The 19372-nt window shown below is 39.2% G+C and overlaps 1 protein-coding gene across 2 annotated transcripts in view; it reads left to right on the forward strand.

The window, feature by feature from the left end:
- The window catches only part of ST8SIA1 (ST8 alpha-N-acetyl-neuraminide alpha-2,8-sialyltransferase 1), a 129219-nt gene that overhangs the window by 66266 nt on the left and 43581 nt on the right, over positions 1–19372 (forward strand). For both annotated transcript variants that reach the window (NM_001397697.1, XM_046909464.1), the window contains exon 4: positions 2330–2422. In NM_001397697.1, the coding sequence (NP_001384626.1) occupies positions 2330–2422 (93 nt within the window). The remainder of the gene's footprint in view (positions 1–2329; positions 2423–19372) is intronic.

Below are 19372 nucleotides of genomic sequence, written 5' to 3' on the forward strand. Positions count from 1 at the left end.
AGTAAATGTATTTAAATAATGCTTCTGCAACTAGTGTGTGAAATACGTTAAGATGATAAAACTAAGGCGATATCGTGGTCCATCACAGTGCTTTTAAATAAACCTCAATGAAAAAAAGGCTTCTTTAAAGCTTGCCACGTGAGTCTATGTTTATTCAAATCGGGAACCATTAAACTGTGGCCTGCCAAAGGTCACATATTCCATCTCTTTGCTCTGGGGTGAGGTCACCTGTACACACATCTTTCTTCACAAATATTTGTTTGACCTACCATTGAAAACTGCTACTGAGAGTGTTTCTACAACCTCTGAATAGAATTGGGCTGATTAATTTGTATCCCACTTAGTGCAGGTAGAGGAAGAAACCAATGGCTGTCTTTTTTTCTTCCCAATTTTTTATTACGTAAACCTTTCTCAGTTTCTAAAATTTTATCATTGTCTATCTGGAAGATCAGAAGAAAACAGATTAAGCAACCAGTCGTTGCTGGACTTGAGGGTTTTGTGACCCATCCCGGCTGCCTGGGAGATGCACAGAGGCATTGCTGGAGAAGTGCTCCCGAAACAGACTGCCAGAGAGTTTAATGGGAGCATGGGCAGAAAAATGAAGCTGCCTCTCCCAGGAGTGCCGCCCATGTCATGGAGACCCGTGTCTCCCTGGTAACAGAGGAGACGTAGTGGATTTGAAGTAACAGCTCCCTGCCAGGCTGGGGCACTGGAGCAGCTGGGAGCTGCGCCTCAGCCTGTCTGGACAAGATTTTGGGGGGAAAAAAAAACAGCAAAACCACCTCAAAAAGCAGCCCAACAACACTGAAATCTAACAGTCTTGCTCCAGAGAAATTCCCAATTGTACTTTTCTTTGAGAATCTTGGTTTCGTTATTACCCTGTAAGCACTAATACCATTCTTCATCTCTTTGGTGTAATAAGTTAAACAACTCTGAAATTGAAAGAATTGTTCTGACACTCGTTTTTTGGTGTAATTGCTGTGTATTGAGTTCATTTCTCCTGACTAATTTCTATAACAGAGCTGAGGCTTGGATACAGCTTGAATTTATGTAGTTTGCTCTGAAAGTGATGCCTTCTCTTTATTTCTATGGAAACTCTAACAGATACAAAGAGCACAATCACACTATTTGATAGAGCAAATTCTCAGCTACAAAACATTATTTTTCAACATAGTCACTACCATTAGCTACCTTTTTTTGCCAGTGATGAACAAGAGCTGCATGCCATGCTCATAAAAATCTGCACCAGTGGAAGTGACCCTCTGTCACCGCTGCTGAAACACCACCCATTGCTTCAGTGTGCTCACATCCAGTGCTTGGTTTCCATCAACATTCACCAAGCGTTGATCAATCTCAGTGGGTGCAATTTTTTCTGCATGGAGGAATTTAATTCCACACCCTTGCTTCATACTCACTTCCATGTCAGACGTCGCTTTGTCAGACTGCCCCTCTGCTGCCCTTTTGACACACAGCAACAAACTGTAATGAAATATCGCGGGGAGGGTTCAGCCTCTACTGCCATACCACCAACATCCACCTCTGACATTGTGGGCCAAGACATTAAAGTGGGAGACATTACTTCTGGAGCAGCCCTCATATTTTCACCTTTATTTACACTCCTTCCTTCTTCTTCCAGCTCTTTAATTGGGAGTATTTAGGACTGCTCCTGTTTGCAAGTTTCTCTCCATTTCTGTATTTTGGTGCCCTGTTTCTCTGCTTGCCAAAGTAGATCTACTCGGTCACTTTATCTTTTTTATATTATTGCCCTGTCTGCCAAAACAAGACTGTGAAAGAACATAGTATGCACACTGTAAATAATCACTTACCTTTTTTTCTCTGTGTTTTCCTGGTAAGTTCTTGTATACTGAAGGGCATTTACCTGTTGTTTGCAAGATGTATGTGATGTGTGTGATATCAGTCTGGAGCCTGATGCTGAAAAACAAGACAAAACAGAGTGAAAAACAGAACTTGGAGGAAAGAGTTTGAAAAAAGTTTTGGCTGTAGATAATAACAGCCTCTTTCATAGCCTTTCAACCTGTCAGAGGTGCCAGGCCACTTTGTTTTTGCTTAATAGTTCATAGGATCATCTCTGCAAAAGATTTTTTTTTATATTTCCTCACTATCTGGTACAAAAATACGCTATTGTGCATATGGGATGTAGTATAGTAGGAAAATGCGTAACTTGGTCCAATATTTGTACATCACTTTCACATTTTCTGTCAGCTTGCAGTTCTTCTAAAACTGCAAGCTTGCAGAATTAAAAAGACTGGGGCTGAAGCCTGTCAATCCTGACTGTCAGTTAAAATCTTGAATGTCTTTCTGTGCACAGGTGCAACCTTCCTCCTCTATCCAGAGAATACAGCAAGGACGTTGGATTGAAAACCCAGCTGGTGACTGCAAATCCCAGTATAATTCAGAAAAGGTAGGGAGCATGTCGCTCTGTCTCTGGACTGGAGAAACAGAAAAGAAAAAACGTGTCATTTGTGTTCTAGATATTAGTGTGTCAGAGTTATGTCCTGATCCTGGAGAAGATGAAGTGCACAGTGGCTTCACGTTGGGTGAAATAAACCAAGATCTTTTCACTGTAAACAGGGTAGCTAAGGAAGGCTGGCTTCTTAGAGTTTTTCTTCTGTTTCTTTCACCTCTGTGCCTCCCGTTCCCTCTCATTACCTGTATGACTGGGTATGTGCTTTGGGTACTTGCAAGCCAGGTGCATACCAAATAGGTGAACCACACTACTGCACTGGTTGGGCCAGCTGGCTGCTGCATCCCACAGTTAATGAAGATGCTAATTTTGATTTCTCTTTGGTTCAACTCTGATAACTTCTCTGTCCTTTCTCTCTTTGTATTATTCGTTTGATAGTGACTTACAAGTACTAATGTGGTTAGGATAGACTGATCAGCAGGTTTTGCTCATACAAGCTGTGCTTCCTAGGAGACTGGGATAAAGTTTTGTTTTTTATTAGAGTTAGTTGAAATTTTCATAGTAGCTGATGAGAGAGGGAATGAGACAAGGATGTCAGTGCCAGCTCTGATTTTGCCTTACTGAATTTTAATTGCCATGTTATTATTACTTTTTTGTCACCCAGAATGAGGTAGGCTGTTCTCAGACAGAATGAGATCTGGTAGTAACCTGTCATATTCACTGAAAAACGCAGAGAAAAGAGAAAAGGCATAAACCAAGGGAGTGAGCAGGAGATGATTAGGCATAAAAAGAAAAGTATAATGCAGGTAAGGGGAGGTGAAGGATTGTGAAAGGAAGCAAAGCGGTGAAATAAAATGAATAATAGAAAGCCAGGTATGTGAGAAAGAAGGAAGGCACTGAGCAGAACTGGAAATTGATATTTGTTGGTACCTAAATGTAATATTTTTCTCTCTGCCAGGAATCAAATAATTGTCTAATTTTGAGTGGAAAAGGTGGTTTGTATGACAGTCTCCGACAGAGTAGGAAAGAGAAGGTGATCAAGAGGGAAACGGAGAAGTCATCAACTTCAAGAGCTGTTTCCAAGCAGAGGGTGTCTGTATAGGGGAAGGCACAGAAATGCCTTTAGGGTAAGAGGAAAGCAGAACAAACAGAACTGGAAGAGAATGCACCAGGTGCCAGACAAGAAGAGGGAACTGCTCAGGGCAGTGGGATGAGGATAAGGGATCTGAAAATCCTATGGGAGGTACACGGCTAAGATGTTGATTAAGGAAGTGGGATCAAATGTCCAGAACATCACATAGCTTGGCAGTAGCATTGTGGATAAAATGAATAAGAGCAGTGAGAAGTACAATGCTTGAAAAGGTTTTTACAATTGTCAAGGCAGAGGATTGTTAAACTTATGATTTTTTTTCTGTGTCTCCCACACCCTCCATCAATGGCTAGAGAGGAAAGCTTACTGAGCTTAGTATGCTTTCAGAGAAGAGGAAAAGGAAAAAGAGTTTTAGTGATGGTACAGGAAGGCTATGGAACTATGCTAGGGAGACTGTGGAGTTAACCAGTATGGAGAAAAAAGGAAGGAGTGAGCACATGTGAAATGATACTCTGTGAGAGAGGGATATCAAAACGGGGAGTGACTGGATGAGGAGGGGAATGGAGAAAGTGAAAGGGGAGAAAGAATAGGATAACAGGAAATGGGGTTGTTTTCAGTGCCTGTTTTCAGCATGAGTGGATGATAACTGTGATGCAAGACATTTGATGAGAAAGTAATGTGGTGTGTTTATGTATGTTTATTGATCAGATAAGGAGATATACAACCAGTTACTAAGAATAAAGTAGAGAACAAATTATTAGTGCTGAAAAATAGCAGAAACCTCCTCTGAGGTTCGAAGCTCTTGAAAGATCTGGCACTTATCTTCCTCTGCCTGGTCAGAAAGATATTTAAAAAAAAATGTCTGTATTTTACTAATGTTTTCTGTATGCTCTCTAAACTCTTTATTTGGTCTCCTGTGTGGTAACTTAAAATTTAATCAAAGATGCAAGTCAGGAAGTTAAAATACAAAGAAGACTACTACTCCCCTAAAACAATCAATTTCTATAGAGATAAGCTTTTTAAGGAACTAAGATACTTATCAATGTAGACTTTCATGATATTCAAGGACTTTCTCAGAGTAGTGACTGATCTGTATCTGTTTCTAAGTTATAAGCTAACTAACTTCACATAATGGCATTATTCATTATCATTCCACCACTGTCCTCTTGTCCTTACTTAAGTAGGTTGATATTGATGAGGCTTGACGTCTCAATTATCTCTCAAGTGTGTTGTAGTAGATTTAGTGAATTAGTCCTGCAATACCATTCATTGCTTCTAAAAGATATGTCTTTACTAGATAATTTATGATTTAGCATATTGGATAGGGCAAAGTTTTCGTATCAGGGATGGGGAAGTAATTTTCTGTTTTGTTTTTTAAAATCAGAATGATTTATTTCAGATAACTGAATTGTTGCTGGCAATTATTGCTCGGTGATATTTCTCTCTATCTTGAGAGCCTTAGGATGGGAGAGTAAAAATTTCAGTCTGGGAGTACCCTGACTTTAGTGATACCTTCTAAATGTTACCATTTACAAATCCTGAAGTAAGCAAATAATAATGAAAGAATTAGAGATCAAGTTCCTGCTCTGTTTTAAGCAGCAATATGATTATGCATGCAGGTAGTACAGCTTTTATGTGTAAAATATGGTGCTCAGTTCTCAGCTGGATTTGAAAAAATATGAGGAGTTTCCTACCCTAACGTTGCTTCTTATCATACAGGAGTACTGACAGCAGGGGTATTATGATAGAAATTTCCCTGGCTGACTAGGAGACTCATGATGACTGCCCCAATTACATTTTTCGTCTAAGATGTGTCACAGGCATCTCCCTTCTATTAATCCCTCAAGCCTGTGTAAAGCTTCCTTTTTCACTCTACAGTCAAAACTTTCTTCCTTGTCAAATCCAGATTTGAAGTTGTAATTAGGACTGAAATATGGTATAAAGCTATTCCTGGAACCACCATAACCTCCCTCACCCTCTACATGCCTCAATACCTTAATCAATTAGAGGATTTTAAATATGTTGGTATCCTTGATGTTTACAGTTCATTTATCATTCCTCATTCCCTGCTATCCTAGTCAGCTTGACCTTATCTATAGAGAGCCATGCTGTAGGCAGAAGATTATTCTGCATCTGTCCTTTTATGTTCTTTCCATAAGTAGTTGCTCTAAGTCACTGCTAGGAAGGAAGCTGTACAGTAGCAAGATGTGTGAAGCATATGTGTCTGTTCTTAGGCTCTGTGGAAAAATCAGCAAGGTAATGTTGCTTACAGAGATTGTTTCTGTATTCCGAATCATTTACCTACAACTGTGGAGCAGAGCCTGACTAGTCAGTGGATCACCCTGGGATATGAAAACATCTATGTAGATACTAATGATTTTTGATCAATGGCAGATTTTGACTAAGTGGTACAAGGAGTCACTATTTAGGATATAGATATTACATGTTTCTCGAGTCACTGATTAAGAGCTGTTTCAGAGAAGCAAACTCTAGCAGTGGGATACTATCTTGCAACCTTCAACAACTTTGATAAATATTTGATAAATATCTGATAATACACTTACCTTTAGTCTAAACTTTCAAATAATCTGCAAACAAATGTTTTTTGCAGCAATCGTCCTTTCTAGTTGCCATGACTTTTCACTCTGTCTAACCTGTGTAGGCATATATCATTGTTAATGTGGATGTAGCAGCCCAAATAGGTGGTTTCCTAGCATCCACTGAGTTTCAGATCTACTGATATCTGTTGGTAAGTGTTTAATCCCCGAGCTGTTTGTGTTTCTGACCTGTGTGGAAATAATCTCATTAGCAAGTGACACAAAGAACATGGTAGCATTCTTTATTTATTGTAACTCAGCATCATTATAACTAACAGAAGCCCCTGAGGTTTGTAACACAGTTCCTGACACTGCCTTTGAGACATAATCCAACAGCCAGTTGAACTGTGTGAAGCTTTTCTCCCTTTTCATTTCAGTGTGCTTGAAGGCACACTCTTTGCACTTGCGAGAGAGCAGACAGCTGTGCAGCTACTCTTTGAGCTGCTGCTGTTGTCAGCTTGAGGAGCAGATTGTGAAAGAAAACTTGGAGTCACTGCCCTCACAATCCCTGCTGCATGATGAGCAATTAGGTCTGCTCCATTCTCTGGAGAAACGCATTCCAGTCTCCTGCTCAGCCTGAGCCCTCCGTGCTGGAAACTGGCACAGGGTAGGAAAATAACGTGGAGAAATCCTGCTGGTCTAGCAGAAAAGGAGAGCCCTTAAATCTTCGTAGTGAAGTCCCTCAATAGTTATATAACCCTGAAAATGGAAACAGTCTGACTGAAACTTGAAGAATGAGGTTTAGGATCAGCCATCAGACTTGGCATTTTGGTATGAGCTTCCTTTCACTGAATGTGAATAGTTTTTTTGCATTAAAATTAATTCACTTTTTTGATCTCAGTGATACTTCACAGTTTTTGGCAACATCCATTTCCTGCACTAAAGCAAGATGAAGGAATGAGACTAAAGGCTAACAAATGCAGTGACTCTGCCTTGAAGCTTTGAAATGTCAGTTAAATATCGCTGTTGTTTATTAGGTTACCACAAAATTTGGGTGGGATTAAATTGCTTTTCTAAGGTGCTCCCTGTATCTAAGAACCAGCTCATAATCTTTCCTAGATTCAGTCCCAAAGACAGCTTTGAGTCCTGATGTCTTAAGCCATTAGGAATAAAAAGACTGAACCGAGGTAATTATTTAATTTGATAAAAGCTTATTTAATCTTCTATTAAACAGATGTACAGTGTTAAGCCCCGTTGCCAATGCTCAAGAAAATAATGCATCAGAGTTCCTCTTGACTGAGTGTCTTTGTTAAAAACAATAGGTTTCAATCATAGGTAGTTACCTCTTACGTTGATAATTGAAAATGATCGTAAAAACAATTAAAGAAAAACCATTAAAAAAAAAAGCAAAATAAGTTATTGAAGGAAAATGTCTTGATCATATCTTGTTCTTTTTTTTTTAAGAATGAAGGGAATGTGAGGATCTTTTCCAGTGAACTGATTTTACCATCGAATTTTAAATAATTCACATAGCGGTTTTTTCATTCCTGGTACCTACTGTTGAGTGTATCTCAGGTTATTCCATTGAGAAGCACTCCAAAATGATAAGATTCATTGTTTTCATTCACATCACAAAACTGCCCTTTTATGTTTTACGAGATTCTGTGAATGTGTCTGCCAACAGCAAGAGGATAACATCTCTGAGAAATAATTGTTATGGGCAAGATACGGAGTACAATAAACCCTTCTGTATACAGAGAGCCCCATTGTCTTTCAAACAGTCTTTCCTCTGATATGAAATTCATCTAAAATCTTTAAATTTGTTATCAACTGAGGCCCTGCTTTCTGTCTGTGAGGAGCACCTGTTTTTGTCCTCATTTCTACAGAAACATGTGGTGTTGGAGGGGACTTGCCAGTGGTGCCATTAGGCCAAAGGTGGAGCTGGTAAAAAAAGGCCAGGAGAGCTGTAACAGTTTCCTGGGGTGCTGTTAGGTAAGGTGATCAGAGGTGAGACAATACCTAATCAGCAAAAGTGATTGCTAGATATTAGAAAGAACATCCTAGAGACTGCTGTTCCATTTGTGTAGCTTGTGTTTAAGAACAAGTCTGATAGGTTGGGCTGAATGAGTAGAATTTTCCCGAGACTAAGGGTAGACCAGATGTTATTTTGGGAGAACCTCTGCTCAATTAGTCTACAGAAATCTCCATACTAAAATAATTGAAGGGGCTAGTTGATAATGGGATAAAGTGAGAAATTACAAATGAGATCTCAAGCAATCATAGATTGATGCTCTGAAAAATCAATTTTTTATTGGTGAATATCATAAAACAGAGATAGAAGACATCAGGATTAGAAGAATTCATTTGGATTTCTGATAGAAAAGTCTTCAAATTTCAATATAACATGCATGTATGGTAAAACTAGAGAGGCATAGGATGCATTATCTTACATGTGTATTTGTGCATCCACTACTTTAGAAAGGGATTTTGGTGATAATCTTAATTATCTGTATTGCAAATGGCATTTTAATTGCAAATTTTTGTCTTACAAAAATCACCAGTACTTGCCCATATGTGCTGATACTCATTAACACATTGTCTCACACATTTTCAATTTTTTGGCAAGCCATTGCAGGAAAACCATTGCTTTTTCTTTTCTCCACCCTCCTGCTGTCTTAAGATTACTATCTTGAAGAGACTGCCAGCAGTACCAAACAGTAAGACAGCCAGCTGTCTGGTTTTCCATTATTAGATTTGTGAAATGGGAGATCTATATATGTCCTTGAGCAAGTAATGCTTTTAATTAAGGTGATTTTTTTCATCCTTATGTTGATGCAGTGGGACTTGATGTGAGAGCTACTAAACCCATTGCCTATGTGTAGAGTAGTGTACTCAAGTACGTCCTTCATGTTTAAGTATGGAAGTACTATCTTCAAAGTTAGTGAAATATGAGTATAGGCATGATTTTTCTAGATCGAACAATTTAATGTGTTCTATGAGCAGTCAGATTTGTTCAGGGTCACATCCCAAAAGATTTTTAAGTGCCCAATCTCTGTTTAGGTAAATGATCTTTCTATGTAGACTGTGGCTTTTAAAATTTGTTATTATCAAAATCAAGCTTTTTGAGGGACATAATAAATACTTTAGGGCATTATTTCAATGTGAATTTCAGTGAAATGACTAAATAAGGAGAACAGATGCTGAAGAAAAGGATGAATGGAGAGAGAAAATCCAGTGTGGAGTCTTTTAAGGGGAACAGATTCTCTTCTGGTATAAATCACTGCAGTACCTACTGTAGTACTTTATACCAATCAAAAACTTGACACGGGATTTTTTCGTGTCAGGTAAAGCTCTCTCTTGTGCTCTTGGAGCCTTTGACTGGACTTATCTTCCAAACTGTATAGCCTCGAGTGGAGTGGATGAATGAATCTTATTCCCTGTCAGCTCTGGCATCAGAGTAGCCTTCTCTGCCCATCCTTATCCAGCAAGTATAGCCTATCCTTTGAGGAGGAAATGTAAGAAATTTGATTTATTAGAAAGCATCTCTGCCTTTGTTGTTTTTCATACTATTACGCTAGCCCTAAGCTAAATGTGCAATTAAAAAAATGTGTAAGTGTGAGTTTGTGATTCATGAAAATGGTTTTTAAAAGCAGAACCTGATCTGATTAAAAGGACAATTGGCTTGAGTCAGAATGTTAAAAAAACTCCTCTGTATTTCTTACATGATGCTGTTAAATTGCTCAAAATGAGTCACTGTAAGCATCAGAGAACATTTTTCATCAGCAGCCTTTTATGCATGATCAAAAAATAGGATAATTTTCAGTAAAAATACACCTCCAAGTGGAGTTGAGCTTTTTTATTTTATAGTAAAGCTGCTGTTTTTCTGAACGGAACAGTTGAAAAAATTGGCATTTGCTTTTTATTGCCTCTGGTTTACTTGTACAGAAATTTTGGGTAGTTGACATCTGTCAAATTAGTGTTTTCCTTATATTTGTTTAGATAAATGTTTAGCTATAAAGATCCTTGGAGGGCAAGTGATATACTTCAGATGATAGCTTCAGATGTGGCTGAATAATGGATCATGTTGCGCACAGGAAAGTTGGTTAATACAGCATGAGAAGATATAGGTTTAACAGTGAGAGTCAGCTGCTCTGGTTACATCTGGCAAACATGGGGCTTGCAGTTGGGTTGCCTTTCAGTGTCTCTTTCAGGTGCTGGCTTTGGTGAATATTTATTTCATGGTTTCTCATATTAATGAATTGTTGTCGAAAAATTGAAGTCAACTGTAAAAGGATGCCTGTCGTTCTCTGTGTGACATATTTTTGGTACCATTTTGGGTTCGATGAATATTAACGGCTGACTCTGTCTCTGAAGTTTTATGAAGACCTGAGGCTGAGCACTTCTACCCTATCTGTAAAATTTTGGGGAAATTCATTACGAGTTCTAAGGGATAAAGGAGGAGGAAGTGACTACCTTTTACCTTTCCATATTACCATGTGTAATATAGTCATAATATGTAATACAATAATATGTGTAATGTAGTCATGATAATGTAATATAATGTGTGGGGAGACCTCACTGCAGCCTTCCAATATTTAAAGGGAGTTTATAAACATGAGGGAAGTAAACTTTTTACAAGGGTAAATAGTGACAGGACAAGGAAGAATGGTTTTAAACTAAAGGAGGGGAATTTTAGATTAGATGTCAGGGGGAAGTTTTTTACTGAGAGTGGTGAGGTGCTGGAACAGGCAGCCTAGAGAGGTTATGGTACCCATAAATAATCTCATGGATGGAGGTGTTCAAGGCCAGAATGGATGGGGACCTGGGCAATCTGATCTAGTACTTGGTCTAGCAGTTGGCAACCCTGTGGCGGGCGGGTTGGAGCTTGATGATCCTTGAAGTCCCTTCCAATCCAAGCCATGCTATGAATCTATAGAGAAAGCTGTAAACTTTATCTCACTGATCTATCTCTGCAGTTTCCTGTGAGGCACATCTTTTAGTATTTTATTTTTAGAGTTGAGGCTAGTTAAAAGAGCCTCATCCCCTTCCTTTTTTTAAAGCTCCATATTAAAAGCTAGATGTTGACCTCACTATATTTTATTTGCTTACTGTTTGCCATTTCTATTCCTTGAGTTTGTTGCTCTAAGCAAGAGAGGCAACCTCATTTGTGAGATATGTATTTGAAATGTTAAAAAATTACTCAGAAAGGTAGAGTAAACAGCACTAATAGCAGAGAGAAAGAAGCAACCTTCCAAAAGCATCTGCATGCTAAATTGAATCTTTTATGGTTTTCTATTTCCACCAGTTTCCCTGTGGAAAGACTGAAGGGTGACAGAACTGGCTGTTGCATGGAAAGTTACAAACTGTGATTCATAAAATTCCAAATTATAGTTTTGCAGTTGAATTCTGAGAAGTTAATAGAAATCTATTAGAAGTGGAGTAATAGAACACCTGCAGTAGAACACCTGTACTCTCACATTGCTGAGGAAACTGGAACCTTAGAGAATATAAATGTACTGAAAAAAGAAGAATATCAGCTACAACAGGTCTAATGTCTGATAGTGAAGGAGTTAATGCAGACAAAATAATCTTAACAAAGGATTTAGAACAGAAGTGAGAACAGACAACATGCAGGTTAAGGAATCCATAAGTAAATTAGAAGTTAGAAGGATCTGGAGAATTTTTTTCAGGAGCTTCTAAGTAAATAGCCATAATGCTATGAGAATTCTCAAGGAAGAATCTTTGAGACTATTTTTCACACATTCTCAGGGAATGGGAAAAAAAAACAATAGTATCTGTATTAAAAGGGTGGAGAAAAACGAAGATCAGAAGGCGTTAGTTTAGTACATATAAAAAGAGTGGAAGTGATTAAACACTGGAGGAAGTATTTAGATTTTCAGAAGACCTTCCACAGAAGACAAAGAAAAGGTAAAAGGCATCAAAATTGAGAAAAAAAGAGTATTGTCAGGAATCAAAACCTGTTTCCAAAGCCAAGGAGTGTAGTGCGTGGAAGTTAATTATTTGTTAGTCTCAGAAAGTTCTGAACTTATTCTGATACTGATTAATTTATGTTTCAAGAGAAGTCTCGAAAATGCTAAATAGCTTAATTCTGACAGCTCCAAAATGTGTTTTTAATCTCTATTGAGGAAAAAGTGTCAGGCAGCTCTACTTAAACTAATTACAGTTCATTAAAAGATCTTTAGGAGAAATACTCTGACTTTATTGTAGAGATGCCCATTACATTTGTATGTAGACTGACAGAATGAGCAATTAGATATACATGTATATTTGAAATGGGTAGAGTACTTGTAGAAGCCAGAATTTCAAAAAGATAAATAAAATTGTTACTGGTGTGGTCTTATCTTTATATTTCTTTTATGATTAAGTTAAATTTGTGAAAAAACCATAAAGTCAGAACTGAAGGATTCAGTAACACATGACCATGTCATGGCCAATTCATGGAAAACTCATCAGAGGCCTTTCAAGAGGAGCAACATGGACAACATTTTCTGAACAAGAGGATACAGCAGGAAGTTTCCTCTGTATTCATCATGCCCAGGAAGTTTTGCTTCCTTTTTCAGTCCAGGTGCATGTCTGGTGTCTTCCAAAAAGTAATAGTAGTATTCTTGCAGCTGAGTAGTAGTATTCTTTTAGTATTCTTTTGGTAGTTTAAGGAACTAAAATGCAAGGTCTGTAGGGAGAGAAAATATTAGGTCAAAATATAGACAAACATTCAATCACACAGGAGTCGTTTCAACATAAACAAGAAAAAGTGTGAAATTTAAAGACAACTGTTCTGAGAAGTATTTCTGGTTTGTTGTTTTTTGTTTGTTTGGTTTTCTAAGATGAGTCAGATGACATTACCTATCCTTACAACCCTTACCTAGTTTATTTTCTAGAGGGGTAAAGTCATAGGCTTTATTTTCTTTCTCATCTGCTTCATCTATACCCTGGAAGTGTAGCAATGTTAATCCTCTCATGGGTTGACCTCAGACCTACTGAAGTCAATGAAACCACATCTGCATTGCAGCAAAAGAGCTGCTTCCAAACTAGACAGAAAACAGGTGTATAGCCTCTGTCATACACAAACTCCCCAGGCCACGTATTCCAGTGTTTGACTACCCTTACAGAAAAAAAACACCTTTCCTCTGTTTAAACGAAATTTCTTATTTTCATGTATCAGGTGCCTATACCTGTTGAGGTGTCTAAATTAAAAGATCTGCTTAGATGTGCATGGCTGAGAGTACTATCAGTAGATGCTGGAACCTGAGCTGAAGTTCCAGGATATAACTATGCCTTCTTTGTAATGAGATTTTAATCTCCTCCTTTCCCCACCCCCACTCAGCTTAATTCTATCTACTAGATCTTTCATAGAATCATAGAACGATGGAATGGCTTAGGTTGGAGGGGACCTTAAAGATCCAGAGATGGGGCATCCACAACCTCTCTGGGCAGACTGTTCCTGCGCCTTACCACTCACTGAGTAAAAAATGTCTTAGAATCATAGAAGCAGCAAGGCTGGAAAAAACCTCCAAGATCATTCAGTCCAACTGCCCACTTATGACCAATAGTTCTCATTAAACCATGTCCATCAACACATCTAAACATTCCTTGAACACCTCCAGGGTCAGTGACTCCACCACCTCCCTGGGCAGCCCATTCCAGCACCTGACCACTCTTTCAGAGAAGTAGTATTTCCTAATGTACAGCCTGAAACTCCCCTGGTGCAACTTGAGGCTATTCCCTTTAGTCCTATCTAGTTACATGAGAGAAGAGGCCGACCCCCAGCTCACTACAACCTCCAAAAACATCTTGCTAAACACTTTACCTAAATCTACCCTCTTTTGTTTTAAAGCCATTTCCCTTTGTCCTATCACTATCAGACTGTGAACAATCAGTCCCCCTCCTGCTTGTAAGCTTCCTTCAAGTACTTGAAGGCTACAATGAGGTCTCCCTGGAGCCTTCTCTTATTCAAGCTAAACAATCCCAACTCTCTCAGCCTGTCTTTGTAGGAGAGGTGCTACAGCTCTTTGATCATCTTTGCGGCCCTACTCTGGACTGGCTCCAACAGCTCTACGTGCTTCCTTTACTGGGTGCTCGACTTGGACACAGTACTTAAGAAGGAGTAGAACAGGGGGAGACAATCACCTGCCTCGCCCTGCTGGCCTCTCCTCTTTTGATATGGCCAAGGATGCCTTTGGCCTTCAAGGGTGCTAGTTCACCTCGCTGGCTCATGTTCAGCTTTTCACCTATCAGAACCCTCAAGTCCTTTTTCACAGGGCTACCCTCAGTGAGTTCTCCCAGTATGGACTTGCATCTCTGCTAACTGCTCTTTGCACTCACTCTTCCATTTCGCTTTTCAACACATGTACTAAGGTGGTATAAGTAGTTCTTGTCACTGATATTTTAGGTCATATACTGTTTCAGAGGTTTTTTTGTTTGTTTATTTTTAATTGGAGTCTAGTCTAATGCATGTAAAAGCACCCACGGTACTTCTTTTACTCACTTGCCATGACAGTATTAAAGACAGAGCTGAGGAAGCTGGATGGTAGAATGGGTAGCACTTCTCAACTGTATCCTAACCGAAAGTAAATCAAAGCTGCATAGAAAAAGTAACTGCCCAAGTTACAAGTGCAAGACAAAATGTAGCAACAAGAAGAAAAGGTCAGACTGTTCTTTTTCACATTTGCAAAACGTAGAAGGTGTTTCTTAGATTCATTAAACTGAACTTTGGTCATCATGTGGATGCTTGGCTTGCTGTTGATATGCTGAAGAGTTCCTGTATGTTCCTGTACAATTTACGTATTACTTTCCACTGTATTTATTCCAGACTAAGCTCTGGGGAAAACAACAATCTAAGAAGCAGCTAGATTTTGTATCCTAGCAGTAGTTTGATCAAGCAGAAGTCAGAGCAAGAAAACAGTAGATTTTTTATAAAGAAAGGAAGTAAATTTTAAATCAAAAGCAATTGCTTGCTGCTCCAACTAATAGCAACTTCACTGTTCAATGTTGTGAGATGTGGGCCTTGAAAGAGAAGATACGAGTTTAGTCAGGTATACATCTCTCTGCCAACTACAGTGAAGACCCAGGATCAGTGTCGAGTTTGTTCTTAGACTCTCATTATTTGTAAAATAAATAAAGGATGAATAGCCAAGAGGGTAGTCTTGGAAATCTGAATCAGATTAGAGGTTAAAGTAGAGTAATATTGAGATAGATTATTGATAAGAAAATGATCACTGTATATGTATGGTCCTTTTTTTTTTTTTTTTTTTTTTTTTTTTGTGGCTGCAAAGCACAGCTGTGTGGGTCAGTAAAGCTCATTACTCTTTAACTGATTCACTATTGGTGAAGGATGGCTTATCATCTGCACATGTTCTTCCCATCAGCTGACCTAGCTGGGGCTTCAGCAGGGACATGCTAAATGGATGCCTGTCCCAGGAGTCCTAGCCACACTCTGTCCTCATGTCATGCTCTGCACTCTGTCCAGCTGTATGTCTCCCAGTCATGCTCATTTTCCTTATGCTCTGGTCTAGGCCAGTAAAAGTTAATGTAAATGCATGACAGACTTAGAACACTGAGTGCAAACCACTCTGAGGTAGAACAAAAGCAAGCCTTTGCACTGACATGAAGGTATCTTGATACTGCTAGTAAGTGAAATCCAAGGCAATTCAGAAATGCAGTTTCTTTACTGGTTGTCTTCTGGCTTGAGTCCCTTCATGCCTTGTCCCAGAGGGTTCTTCACTGAATGCTCGTTAAAGCTGTTCTCATCCTTCTGTGCCAGGCAGGAAGGAGCCTTTGGAAAAGCTGCAAAAAGTGGGGCTGCTTCTAAAGCATAATTGGTAGTCAACTGCAAGGTTTATTGCTAGCCTTAAGGAAGGGTTTCTGAGTGTTGATCTTGAACTGTAGTGAAGAGAAGAAACCAAAAGGTTTTTTTCTGGGACACGATATCAAAGAGTCGATCTCTGTCCCACTTTAGAAGGTTTTTATTTCTAAATGGAGTAAGTTTAAGTCAAGCTGCTGTTTACGAACTATTGTGGAGCAGGGGACAGCAGCAAGACAGATTGAATGTCATTGTCTTTCATTTTTTAATAGAGTAACAGGAAAATGAAGGAGCAGTCACAGCCAGTGAAAATCCAGAGCACCATCTTCCTGGCTCTTTGCCCAGCGTTCAATCATAGGTGCTTGTTGTGGTGCCTGACACTATAAGCAGACTTAAATCCACGGCTTCTCATGCAATCTCTTTTATGAGCATTAAATCTGCATTAAAATATTAATGGGACCTGCCAGAGAAGCTGCTTTTGTCTGCAGAGTTGTTAATTGCTGTTCACACATTGTCAGAATATTGCAGATTTTGGTTCTCATTTGTGATGTATTTTTCCTCATATAGGAGGCATGTATTAAGTGACAAGCTTACTGTCCAAGGAATTTTCCATTAGCAAGGACTGTCAGGACCCTGAGCATCCCACTTTCCCACAGAGTGAATGGTATCCATCGGTTTTTCAGGGAAGTGTCCCTTCCTGTTGGTTTTCCACTAAGCAGAAGCACAGGAAGCAGCCACAGCATGTGAGGAACTTCACCATCCTCCTTTTATATTTTGTAATGTTAGTGTTCCTGTTCCTGAACGTTGCTGGGTCAGCTCAGTTCTGGCAATAGTATTTGCCCTCCCTCTCATTTTGCTCTTTGCAACTTTGCCTGTAAATGCATCTCTGTGAACTGAGGCCTTTAATAACTGCCATTAGCAACAGTTTTCAGAACTCAAGTAAAAAAAGTGTAGATTCGTCAGTGCCGCTGGATGTTACTTACTTGCTTGAAGTAAAATATGTGTAAAATATCAAAATATATTAATGTTTTTCCCCCTCTGTGTTCACTAAGTACAAATAACAATTCTGTCCCACAGAGTAAACTTTCTTGTAAGGGAGAGATTCTCTCTTCACGTGGAAAAGGTATGCATCCACGACAACCTTCGAAATGTGGTTCATTGCCTTCAGGTGACTCTTGTAAGGATCTACTGGCCATTTTAAGGCAATGGAAGTATGGCAGCTGAAGCCCTGGCCTGGAAGTTTCAGTAAAATTTTGCTTATTTTGCACTACTCAGGAAGACTTCTAATTCCCTGAAGGACATATATTGTTGAGTGTGGAAGGGACATTGCAGGAACCAGGAGGCAAGATTTCTGTTGTGTGCTAGCTTTCTGATGTCAGAAAAGGTCATTTTGCTTCAGATTACTTGTTTGAAATATTGGCTGTAAGGGCATGTGTTGGTTGATTTTAGAGTAAATATTTTTAGAGTTCCTGATGACCTTGTGTAGAATGTAAGTAATGCTGTTTGGTTAAGGCTGTTTTTGCCTTTGTAGCAGAGTGAAGTCTGTAGTGACTTGAGCTGGGATATTAGATAATCTTATTTCCATTTTCTATTTCATGCTTCATTCTGCTCTTTAGTATGAACTTGTATGTAAAGTGGCCTTGTCTAACTGTAGGGCTGCATGTGGGCTGAATCTAGCCTTTTGAAAGCTTCTTTCTGCTCTTTCTCCTTTTCTGTAGAGGAGATGGGGAAGAACTGGTCAAGCGGCAAATACAGTCTGACTAACCAAATGACTCCTTCAGAGCTTCCTCACAGCCTGACATACAGATCTGTAAGCAATTGCTGTTGCTACTGAAACCAAGGAGGTATGGGAGGGCTGGCAGATACTGCATGGTACGGAGTTGGAAGAGAAGGTTGCATGAGAGCGGTGCAGAGATCTAAACTCTAGATACACCTCTCATCTTTCTTGCACTATTTCCCCCACCCTTTCGTCACTAAGCATATAACGTGCTGAACAGGTAGCACCAAGTCTGTGTGGTTGGAAGCAAAACTATGTCAGTGCCGCACAACTATAATGCATGTGACTGATGTGGGGCAGCATGTTCCTCTGGTGAGGCGTACGTTCTTTCTCTGTGTTGCTTATCAACTAGTTGTGAACATCCTTTGGCAGCAGCCTGAAAAAGACTCCCTGTGAACTGCTCAGAAGGTTCTTTGCAACTTTCTTTCATGCCGTTTGGCAGAAGCTTGAGTCGTGCAAAGTGAATGAGTGGTTGCGTGCTTAGACTATAACTGTGAAGTGCAAGCTGTTCAGACAGCTCTGACAGAAGCAGCAGCCTGAAGAAAGAGGACATCCTAGTACGTGATGAACTGACTGCTTTTAGACTGGTGGTACACTAATAGAGTGGGAAGTGTGTTGTCACGTATCCTCTAACTTGCTAAGCAAATTTGCTCAGACCTAGATTTTTCTTCCCTTTCTACATTTGCTCACAACAGACAAGCACTTTTCTTCTTAAAATGTTTGCTGAATCTGGACATTTGCCCTTAATTCTATGGGGCTGGAACAAAACAAAACAAAACTTCAAGAGCAAATTGTTTATAAGAAATAAACCATTTGACTATTTCCCATCTTGCAGCTGCTTTGGACTTCATGCCTAGTGAGAACAACTTGATTGTGGAGGGTTGAATGCTTAAAAGAAACTAAAACTGAATTGCACTACACAAGTAATTTCAACAAAAAAATAGACTTCCATCACATTTTTGTGTGTGCCTGGACCCCTGGGTGGATTGTTTAGTAGTCCTATGAAAAACTACACTGTTGGTTTACTTGCTGTGCCATGTTCACTTAATTCTGAGTCACTGTGAGTTCAGGCAGGAATTATCGACAAGTTTCTTCTTTGTATTTAAATTATATAAAGCAATCTGCTTCATGCCATGTAAGTCTCAACTCAAAGATCTGGCTGGATTAGCAATGCAGGCACAGCTGGAGTTACAGATAATGGATAACATCCTCAGCTGGTGTATTATATTCTCTATAATTCTAGGAAGCCAGCAGAGCTATACTAATTCCTGTCATCTGAACAGCAGTACTTTCTGCATTTGCTCTCTATCTCTCAACTGCCAAAGCTTATGTTTGGGCTTTTGTGCAGAACTTAATGATATCCCTTGTGCTTGAATAGGGCAGAGTGCCCTATAAACAATAGGTTCTCTTACAATTGATGGAGTGTTGATGCTGGGAGGTCCTTTTGTTTTTTGTTGAAACTGAGATATACTGAAGGACCAGATTGAAGTTGCTTGTGAGGTAGTTGTGATTTTCATGAGAGTTTTCTTTTATAATGAAGGTAGCATCAAACTAAGGGTTGTTTTTTAAATGAGTAATTCATGAAATGATGTCATCATGTAACTCGTAATTAATCAGAGACAGATTCCCTATTTCCTTTACCATTTCAGTTATTTTCGCTTATGGATCAGCTCTCCAGATGTCCAAAAACACAAACACAAATTACTGCAGAAATCTGTAAGAA

Source organism: Gallus gallus, chromosome 1 (genome assembly GCF_016699485.2).
Source record: "Gallus gallus isolate bGalGal1 chromosome 1, bGalGal1.mat.broiler.GRCg7b, whole genome shotgun sequence".
Taxonomy (NCBI): Eukaryota; Metazoa; Chordata; class Aves; order Galliformes; family Phasianidae; genus Gallus; species Gallus gallus.